Genomic DNA, 10,919 nt, shown 5'->3' on the forward strand with positions numbered 1-10,919 from the left:
GTGCAGGGGAATTCAAAGGTCAAAGGTCCATTTATTATAGTCGGTCAAAGCCATACGCAATAATAACATTATATTCAAAACTCAAAAATGTCCTTTTTAGTTAGAAAAACAACAAAAACACATACAAAAATACAATGCAATTTTCTTTTTGCAATTTCCCAATTCATTTCAATTCAATTGTAAATGTGTATAGCACCGAATCACAACATTACATTAACTCAACAACATACATTAGCATTGTTATTAGCTTGTGTCAAACTGTTCTATTTACTCTGAAAGAAACGTACAGACCCAACATGTGTGCAACCATTTCATTACAGCAAAGACAAATGTTTTATACAAATCTGCAGCCTGATGGGTTTTTATCTCTAAGCAGGAAATGTGGCATTTCTTACAGGTTTGAGCATCATTTCAACTAAAACTGAAAACTAAAACTCGCTGACTGCTGCCGGTAAAGAGAGTTTATGGAAACTCTTTCAGAATAGGAAGTGTTTATTTCCTCATTGTTTGCTCTCTGCCGGGCATGTGGACCATCTGCTTTCACCCCGAGAGAGCGCAACGAAGGGCATTTCCAGAGCTGGCACATTCACAGAAGCTGAGTTCTGCATTTTAATGTGTTGCTGTTTGTCGCCACAAAGTCAACATGAAGGGGAAATATTAATATTTTCTTTGTTCATAAACACTCTGTACTGTAGGCTTGAAGCTTATTTAGAGCAGTCATTCCCAAAGACTGGGACATCTCAGATGGTTCCAATAGACCGTCTTTATGATTTATGTGTATATGATATTATTTAAATAACATGCGTAGAATAAAGTTGTGATTCATTGATCAAACGCATCCCTTGAAAATGTTTAGTGTACCGCTTAAAAAAAAATAATACTAGATGTTAAAGCCTTAGGCCGTAAACCTGCCATAAACCTATTGTCCTCATTGTGTCACAAGGTGGCAGTAAAAGCCTACACCGGCATTTGACATGTACCTGGCTCTGCACCTGCTTTCTCTGAGCACAGAGGCAAAGACACATTTCACAAAAATTGGGCTTAGATGTGTTTGTTTGTTTGTTGTTTGTTTGTCAATAATGTACACATGTACTCTGACATGCTTTGTGGTTGGTTCATACATGGTATATGGAAGAAAACCTGCAGGATGGTCATTCTGTTGTGTTTTTTTTTGTTGTTTTTGTTTTTTTGAAAGATGCAGACATTGATTTGACCTTGGAATAGATTGTGTTTTAATGAGCACAGGCAGATGAGCCCTCTCTCTCTCTCTCTCTCTCTCCTCAAATGTCACGGATTACGAAACGCCACAGTCTGTGTGTTTCTTGGTCATTCAAGGGGAGGTAAGGCTCTCATTGAGTTGCCTTAGAGACTCCAAATCAACAGCATCATGCAGTGTCTCCTTGTCCATTCCCAATGAGATGGCTCAGTCTCTGCTGACGTCATCGCAGCTGGGAGGGTGGACGGGGTGGGGGGGTGGGGGCTAATGACGTGGGGAGGAGGGGTGGTCACCTGTGCTGTGATTGGCTCCTGCGGATAATGAGCTGCCATTGAGGATTTCTGAGCGGCTCTCGGAGGAGGTGTGTCCCTGGCTGCTCAAGTGCCCGCCTTCTGCATAAATAGGCCGGATAACCGCGGTGCACGTCAGACGCACCAATTTAAAGAGCGCCACATTGTTTCCCCCCCGAGTGTCACACTACTTTGTGTTGGGTTGTTTTTTTTTGTGTGTAACCGCACCTTTCGCTCCGTGTCCCCCCGCTGCTGCCCCTTGGAGAGACAAAGCAGTGTGTGAGGAGGAGGAAAAGTAGCTGAAGTGAGAGAAGAGAGAAGTCCGTGGCTACAATTGGCAGCAGGTGTGAATTCATGTCTGTATTTCCTCCACAGATTTACTGGTGAGTAACATCTTTCCCACTTGTCTCCATGTGCTTTTTTGTCCTGTCCTTTTGGTTGATAGAGTTGACATAAGTGGCCTTTTGCATCTCACATGAAAAACAAACAACAACAACAATGAAACAAATAGTGTATTTCCTTTTTAGTTTTGGTGATTTCCCTCTGAATCAGACACCTGTGTTGCTGCACCCACTCATGTTTCCTCTGCATGTTTCTGTGGGGTGTTGCCCCTGAATTTGGAAATGTCACACCACATGGATTGGAAAGAAGAAGATTCAAGGTGTCACTTTTTTTTTCCAGATACATTTCTGTCAAACTCCAGCTTGGGTAGATTTTTTTCTGTGACACAGTTCATTCTCATCCCGTTTTCTATTTCAGGAAATAATTATTTCACTTTCCTGGAGCTTTGTGTACAAAAACAACCTCCCAGACTTTGCTGTGACCTTAAATATTTGAATGGGCTGATCCACGGCTTGGCTGTCTGTGCTGCAGGTGCAGTGCAATCGGAGAAGGATGGATGCACCGTGATCCTATCCATTACTGTGGTGTCATTTTATCACCGTCACCTCTGACAATCAGTGCCCTGACTCCCCGCTGTGCTACTTGACACAGGAATAAGCCGGTGCATCTTTGTTTATTTGAGCCCGAGTTTGCAATCTTATCTGTCAAATGCTTTCCTGTCTGAGGAGAGGATATGCAAGCGGCTTTTCGAAAGACAGTTTTCGAGCTCTGTTTAAACCTCAGCAGGTTTTTTTTTGCTGCCTCTATACCAGGAAGTTCAGAGTCGGCCTCTTTACTGTAACCACACTCCTGCCTTCTTGTCTGTTGTTGCCTACAGTATAGGCCTATGCACATATTCATATATATTTAAATCTTTTTTTATTTCAAAAGCATGGTTTTGAACTTGTACTGTAGCTTTTATATGCGTGGCAACAGGAAGACATGTTCTCCTTGAGCTCAGTTGAGATGTAGATCACTCAAACATGAATCCACATACATGGGGGGAAAAAAAAAAAAAAAAAGAAAGTTGTTGTAAGACTATATAGACTTGTATGGTTAGATTTTTTCATCTCTACGTGTACACTCACCGCAGCGGCAGCTGATTAATTTGCAGTGACAAATTCATTCCAAAAGGAATCTGGATATACAACCCATTCTTTCCAACTCACTCCAGGAGGTCATTCTCAGTCCATCCCAGCAGCGACGGCACCACTCGCATACCTGCAGTGCTGGGGACTTAGTTGATGCATGGAACGCTCAGCTTGTTGCCACACACACCGAGATTTATGATGGTTGTAGTAATTAGAACGCCGGGGGCATGAAGTGAGTTTGTTTGCGGCACCACCAGCGTGCAAGGATGTTGCTTTAGGTGGAGACCAATGGAAGACACTGGTGTCACACGTTAAGCAGTGGGTTTTTTTTGACGGTCAGGAAAAGCTATAGTGCCAGCAGGTGGTTTTACACATGGGAAGCATCTCATGTTAATACGTGACTGTAATAAAAGCTGTAGCATCAATTCCTAGGACTATTGTCCTTTTATATAATGAGGTCAGGTAGGCGTTTCCCAAAGGAAAACTGGATGAGTTCTGCTCCATTTTTCTACTCCTTTGTGGTCACTGGGTCAGTGTGTCTGTCTGACACTGAGAGCTGCAGTCAACATTAGGATGAACATTTCCCCAAAACCTTTCCTGAATTTGATTCCAAGTAGAGTTGAAAATTGTGGGAAAATGCAAATTACTGTTTCCCAAAGCCCTAGATTTATAACTAATATCCCCATCACAAAGCGTAACATTTACAGAATTAGATTAATTATAGGTTGATTAAATGATCAACAAACTCTAGACTCTGCGGTCCATTTAGTAAATGTTTTGGACACATCTAAATTCTGTGTTACCCGTCGTCTTCCTGTGTTCTTGTTTTCCGGGTGCAGCGTCATGAAGTTGGCAGGACACGTTGACTGGGTCAACAGGTAAAGAGGTTTTAATGCCGTCTGCCTCAGCAGCCTCACACTTTTAATTGTTGACACTTCAGACGTGTGTGTGTGTGTGTGTGTGTGTGTCTCGACTTGCCCGCAGAAATGTGCAAACTGCTGAGGAATCGTCTCATTTCACACATGACTACCAGATACATGCCCCGTGGCCTAAGACGCGTATTAGCTGTGCTGCAAGATGATTTAATGTTACTTTATAGAACATCTCATATGCCAAATCAAAGGAATCATTCCACTTTCGAGAGGAGGACGCCTTCAGCCATGTTTGACACTGTTTTGGCAGTAATATAGTTGTAGCCGATGTGTGTTTGTTGCCTCGCAGGTTGACTTGTTACTGGTATAGCCCCACTTCCTCCTCATTGTGCCCCTTTATGTTTTATTAGGTCAATGTTCTGTTATTCTTAGCCGAGCAGGATGTTTATACGATCCCCGAACAGAAATATGACTGGCAAGGCCTGAGTGTTTATCTTTATTTCCCTTCCCTCCCGCTCTTCCCCTCTCATCCTCAGGTCTTCACTATCACTGCTCATCCCTCTGTCCCCTCCTCTGCTGTGTTTTGCATGCCTGCTCTACATTTTTCTATGATAAACCTTTTTTTTATGTTATATTGTATAGGTTAATTTAAAGTAATTACGTCAGTGGCATTTTTGGTAGAGTGCACCTACACCCTGCTATAGCCACAAGGGCTATGTGTAAAATTTATGGATGGAAAAAGTAAGAAAAGACGAGGGCTGATCATGATCTCCTGGAGCTAAGTGAGGGTGAATTTGTTATCTGCTTCTAAAATTACAGAATGATTGTCATGGGTGTGTTTCAAACAGAAAACAGCAGCTGGGTGGAAAATGCCTTAAAGGTAAAAAAAAAATAACACTTGGATCTAAAAGTCCAGGGTTTTTTAAGGCAAAAAATGTAACAGTTATATTTTCCATTAGCTTTGTCAGACTGATATGAACATGAGTGAGTCATTTGAATGAGTTACTTTCTCAGAAGAAAGAATGAAGTTGTCTTTTAATGATTTTAAAGAACGTAGCTTGCTGGAACAGAGAAAGTGTGTTTGTGTGTGTGTGTGTGTGTGTATAGTGTGAAAGTTTGTCAACATTAAACTACAATGAGTGTCCGTTAACATGGAGATTCCTTCAGAATAAAATGACAGTCTTTTACATTGTACTTGCAGCGGAGTATCACAGGTTTTGCAGTTTTTTGCAAGATTTTTTAAACTGTCATGCTGTGAAATCAAATATTTTGAGTTGGTCAAGTGAAACACCCCCCCACAAAAAGCACAAATCCAGTGAAACAGATATGAATGTGAGTGAGCCTGTTGTTGTGTTCAGTTTTCTTTGTCCTATATCGCCAGTCACCACAGAAACCATAAGCCTGTGGCCACTGACCACAAGTCAGCAGACCTTAAATAGAGAGCGTGAGAAGGCCGCACAGCATCTTGTCTCAAGACGGCGTCTATCACAGTCATGGGACCTGCTTCAAGAGTTTTTATTTTTGTTTTTGTTTTTTTTCAAAAACTCAACTCCAACACAGCAGAATGATGAATGCACTGAACATGGATTAAAAGCCCCTCATTACTTTTATCTGCAGTGGAAAGTTTGGCCAGGCCGCGATGGAACAAAGCGCATCAAGTTCCACCCGAGTCAAAAAACCCACAGCCCGCCCCCAGCGCGCTCTCGCAATGACTGTGTCTTCTGGTTGCTAGGGCAAGAGCACATCTTCACATCTTCGTTCCAAGGGCCACCTTATGCGAGTCATGTGACGAGCTGTGCAGCTTTGCAGTGCGTTATCACAGCAGAGCACAAAGGGAATGCTTGTGGTCAAGTCGTGGATTTCTGTAAACAAACTCCTAAATCCTGCACTTTTCATTTTAGGGCCCTTTTTGTTTGATTGTCTTGCAAGTTATTTATGACAGAACTGATATTGTAATGCTATCCGTAGGGTGTTCCTATCCACTTACCCTGTCATTCTGTTACCCTGCACATCCCCCGCCCCTGTGTCTGCAGCCCAGTGTTTGTGCCCAGCCAAGATATGACTGAGGTGATGATCAACAGCACCCCCATGGAGGACATGAGGCTCAGTCCCAGCAAGGACAGACTCTCCTTCCAGGTAGGAGAACACACACACACACACACACACACACACACACACACACACACACACACACACACACACACACACACACACACACACACACACACACACACACACACACACAAACACACGTATTTTTATTTGCCCGATATCCGACCCAGTGATTTTCACCAGTATCGTATCAGCTCATCCCTATGGAGAACTGGAGCTGCCACTGAAAGGTGGGATTTCGAAATGGCTGCTTAATGAAACTTGGTAGCATGAATGGTAATATAATTTGGTGAATCTATTAAAAGGCCAAATTGAACTGTTCAAAATCCAATTAAAACCTGTCCTTTAACCATATAGAGGAAATGTAGGTCATGGAAATTGTCTGCAGTTTCTTTTTTTTTTTCGACCCACCACAGAAATAAACACTGCAGATTGTGAGAGATGAGATGAGCAGCCGTCAGGTGGTTGTGACAAGGCGCCGCCTGTGGCTTTGTTTTACTGTCACCTCTGTGGGGCCATCTTGGACACAAACCCACTTGAACACACACCCGTTTCTAGTTTGTGTCTCTTTTATACCGAGGGTGACAAAATGACTAAATGGCCCTGTGCTAACACTTTCGTCATGGTTTTCTGTAGAATTGTTGACACTTTTATAATTTGGTGAAATGAGCCACCTGCTGAGGCTTTCACAGGCCACAGAACAAAAAGGCCATTTCCTGCTGGAAGACAAATCATGTCATACCAGGCTGATACTTGCATGTTTAGTCTCAAATGCAATCATCCGCTAATGCCGTGCTTTATGCCGACATCGATTCTGAGCGGATGTAGACTGACCCAAAAGGAAAAGCCTGGCTTCCTTTCAATGACAGTTCTCGCCCCAGCTGAGTTTGCCTGAGGATGAGAGCAGCGGATGAAGGGCGGGTGGGTGGGTGGGTGGTTGTTTTGTGTGGAAGTAAAGGAGAATGCCAAGTGCCACTTCTCCACTCTTTCCATCCCCAGTTGGTATCTCTTGACCTGGGCCATTTGCCCACGGTCCCACTCGCTGCATGAAGCCGTGATATTACACCAGCCACTTTCTCCGTCATGGCCGCTGGGGGCTTTACTCAAAAGTGTGAAGTTGCAGCTGCACCTATAAAAGTTATAGAAATGAATGGGGACCTACAAGTGGAAACGGATGACTAAATGTAATATTAACAGGATTATCATCTCAAAAGGCAATGTCATGATTCAGGCGTGTAGTTTCCAGCCGCCCTCACGACATGAAAATGCACCAAAGAAGAGCCTAAAATAGCCTGCATTGTGCCTGGCTGATGATGTGTCGTCGCTTCCTGCCACTGGAAGTGAAACAAGTTATGACATGTGTGTTAACGAAGGGTCCAAAAGCAAGGTCAGTCACTGCCTGAGTCCCCTTGGTGCTGACGCACCGTGAGGTTTGGCAATGCAGGCCAGGAAATGTTGATACACGCAGGCACGGGCATGTTCGTACACGTTAATTACACACGAGCTGTGAGGGAGAAAAGAAGCCTCATGGTCTCATGCGTGTTTTTATAACCTGACCAAATTCATAACGTTCATGAGACGTGTTTACAGCATTTTGTCTTTTTCATCCCTTCTCATCTCACAGCTGGATCCCCTTCCATCGCTTTATTGTCTCTGTCTCCCTTCTGCCTCATCTAATGCTTTCTTTCCACTTGGCTCGATGCCCAGACAGTGACATTTCTTCCCCCTCTCCACCCTCGCCCCTAATGTCTCAGAGTGAAATATTCAGGTCTAAAAATATTCATCCACTTTATCCAAACAACAGCAAAAAAAAAAATGCTTTTCTTGGACCAGGAGTGGCGGGCCTTTTTTTGTTTGTTTTCCCCCTGTGGGCTCTGTCTTCAGTTCTTGAGAACAGAGAGAGGCTGAGGTTGATGTCCCATCTTGCCAGGAAAGGGAATGCATGTAATCTCTCTTGTCAGAATATCTCCCATGCCCTTCAGCTTAAATACAAATATTTGAGAGTGGCCTGCTGCGTTTATTAGCGCACAGAGCAGTCTGGATTTGCCCTTGTTCTTAAAGAAAGAACTTCACGGGAATATAATGAATTCAGCATTATATTCCGCCTGTAAAAGGCTATTCTTTACACGGGCCGTTTACTAGTGAACGTTTAACCTTCTGCGTTTTGAAATGCCCTGATTTACACTCCTGTATAATCTTCCGCCTGATTCGTTACTGGGTGAGTTCATAAGCAGCTTGGCACCGTGCCGTTCCGAGTATTTAGATTACACATGATGTGGCGTTTACTGTCGGCCTCACCGGACATGCCTCATTTACTCCCACAGCCGCTGACATAACTCTTCCCAGTGCAATTTATTTTTGGGGTGAGCACCTATATGTGGATCGCTAAATTGATCTGTTTGGAGAATGTGGGATGGATGAGAGCAGGTATACCACAAGGATTTTGTGCAACCACTTCCCATGACAGCTGTTTAGTCTTCACATCATTGTACTGAGCTGAGCCTGTTACACTTTTACAAGTTCTCACGTCCCAGAACACTGATCAGAAGAATTTGCTCACAAATAATTTCTTGCTTCACAACCGGGAACAACTAACACGGATCGTATTAGCCCCTGAACTTTAATGAGAGATTCCTAACCCATGTTGCGCCCGTGTGTCTCATTTTCAGATATTCCCTGATCCCTCGGACTTCGACCGCTGCTGTAAGCTCAAAGATCGTCTGCCGTCCATCGTGGTGGAGCCCACAGAGGGCGAAGTTGAGAGCGGAGAGCTTCGTTGGCCTCCGGAGGAGTTCCTGGTCAGTGAGGAGGAAGAGGAGGAGGAGGAGGAAGAAGAACAAGAGGAGGAGGATGATGAGGATGAGCACATTAACGGCTGCATCCAAAATGGACATCCCGTGCAGAATTCTCAGCACTAGAGCGTGAAAACCATGCTCGCTTGCTCCGTTTCCTTCTGATCGACTCTCTCTTTCACACACTGGCTACACTTCACCTGAGCTCTCGGCAGATAAAACTGGCACTCTCACTGTCTCGTGATGCCATCTCGCCGCCCTCAACACCAAAGCATCACTCCCACAAAGAGAAGCAATACACACACACACACACACACGTGCAATTAAATTCTCCTGGTCTAAAAAAAAAAACACCCAAACAGACTTGAAAAGAATGGATACACACTCTTCTGACTGGCACCCACTTCCCTCCATGCCTTCCACCGTGTGTCTTGGTACAGATGGATGTCCTGCTTTGACAGTTGCAGCTTAGCGCTCCATGGACAGGTCTCGCACTGCAGGAGGCTACTGCTGCTGCTACCGCTTCGATCCTTGCTCCAAAATGGCTGGCGTCATGACCCCTGAGACTTTATTCTCGATACAGAACGTGTGGTACCCGTGGGGGATTATTGTCCACAGCACACCTGTGCTTCAGATTCTGATTTAACGCGTTAATTATCGTGGCAGCCACAGCTGTCTATAGATTGTCTTGTCTGAGAAGTGAATTTGTTATTTTATTGGTATTTGGTGTAAAACGTCAATGGTCTTTTTTTTTTTTTTTTTCGCCCTCATTGCAGGATTTGTCTAAATTATTTTTTTTGTCTCTGTTACCATTTACAGTAAAGGTAGCAACATGGAATCATTTTGGAGAAGTGAGACGGAAAGCGGGAAGATACTGTGGTAGAGTACATGGTTACTACTTCTTCTTCGTTACTACTAAAAAGATTTTGTTGGGCAGTCATGTTGGCCTCTTGTAAACCTCGTGACAAACCATAGTAGGATAGGATGACAAAGCAAAGATGCTAATACTGAAAAGGAAATGTTGTGCAGGAAGGCTGTTTCTTCAGAAGAGCGCTAAAAGGGATGGGAAACTTCAATATTTGAAAAAGCAGTTAATGTACAGCCCCAATAAGTGATCTGTAAATATTTGTTCCAAATGAGACAAAACCCTCAGGCGCTTTTTTTTTTTTTTTTCTTCTTCTTCTCTCTCTCTCTCATCTGGACTGTACACACCTGAACTGAAACTGTCCATTTTTCCTGGTCTTCCTCTTTTTTTTTTTTTTAAAGAAAACAGCCATACTTCTGACATTGTGCAGTTCAGGTTTGCTCACACGGTATAGGACAGAGTTCACACACACACACACAAGTATGCAGTCTAACACAGTATTAAACGCTTAAATAAATTGAACGTTAGTTCTGAAAAAAAACAAATGTAATGGTAAAATCTCTGGTAGTAATGTCGTTCTATTCACCTGTATTGTGTGTTTTTGTTTTGTTTTTTTACTCTAAATTGCAATATTTGTGGAAAAAGGGTTGTGTCAGTCAGTTTGTGGAAAAGATTAACGTTTGTGTACACAATTTGAAATACTGTTGTACGAGCATGACTGATATACTATGTCTATTCTTTTTTGTGATCTTATTTGTGTGGCATTAGGGTTGTGTACAAAACATCTCTCTTTGTCCGTCACCCACAGGTCCCACATTGTTTTTGTAAAGCTCAGGGAGATTAGCCGCCACCTTTTTCTGTTATTTTTTTTTGTATTTAGACCACTTTTCTCTGTGACGATTGCAGAGGCTGTAAATAAACATTTGAATTTGCTATTCAACTGTGTGACTTCGACGATAACTGACTGTGAAGCGCGACTGCAAATTCTATGGCAGGAAGTAAAGGGAAGAATGTTTTTCTGGGGTTATCCTCCAGTGTGTTTTTCAAGCATCGTCTCCACGAAACTTTTTCACTTTTTTTTTTTTTTTTTTTTTTGTTTGCTTTCGTTTTCCTCCATGTGAAACCCCCTCCCCTCCTCTTTCCCCACTCACCTCACCTGCAGTGGTTAAAGAAAAAGCGGTATTACTTCCTGCCCAGCATCTCACACATACAGAATCTCTCGACAGATGCATGTTTCAAAAAATGTGCACAACACAAGCGAGAACCGGCCACATCCTCTCTTCAACACGCAGTCACAGAA

The 10,919-nt window shown here is 43.2% G+C and overlaps 1 protein-coding gene across 1 annotated transcript; it reads left to right on the top strand.

The window, feature by feature from the left end:
• The first annotated feature begins 1,635 nt into the window (after positions 1-1,635).
• Positions 1,636-9,107, top strand: lbh (LBH regulator of WNT signaling pathway). The gene is made up of 3 exons (XM_058616195.1): positions 1,636-1,889; positions 5,884-5,986; positions 8,632-9,107. Exons 1-3 carry the CDS (start codon positions 1,861-1,863, stop codon positions 8,878-8,880), a joined length of 381 nt encoding a protein of 126 aa, XP_058472178.1. The 5' UTR covers positions 1,636-1,860; the 3' UTR covers positions 8,881-9,107.
• Positions 9,108-10,919: the final 1,812 nt, after the last annotated feature.

This window comes from Solea solea, chromosome 18 (assembly GCF_958295425.1).
Source record: "Solea solea chromosome 18, fSolSol10.1, whole genome shotgun sequence".
NCBI lineage: Eukaryota > Metazoa > Chordata > Actinopteri > Pleuronectiformes > Soleidae > Solea > Solea solea.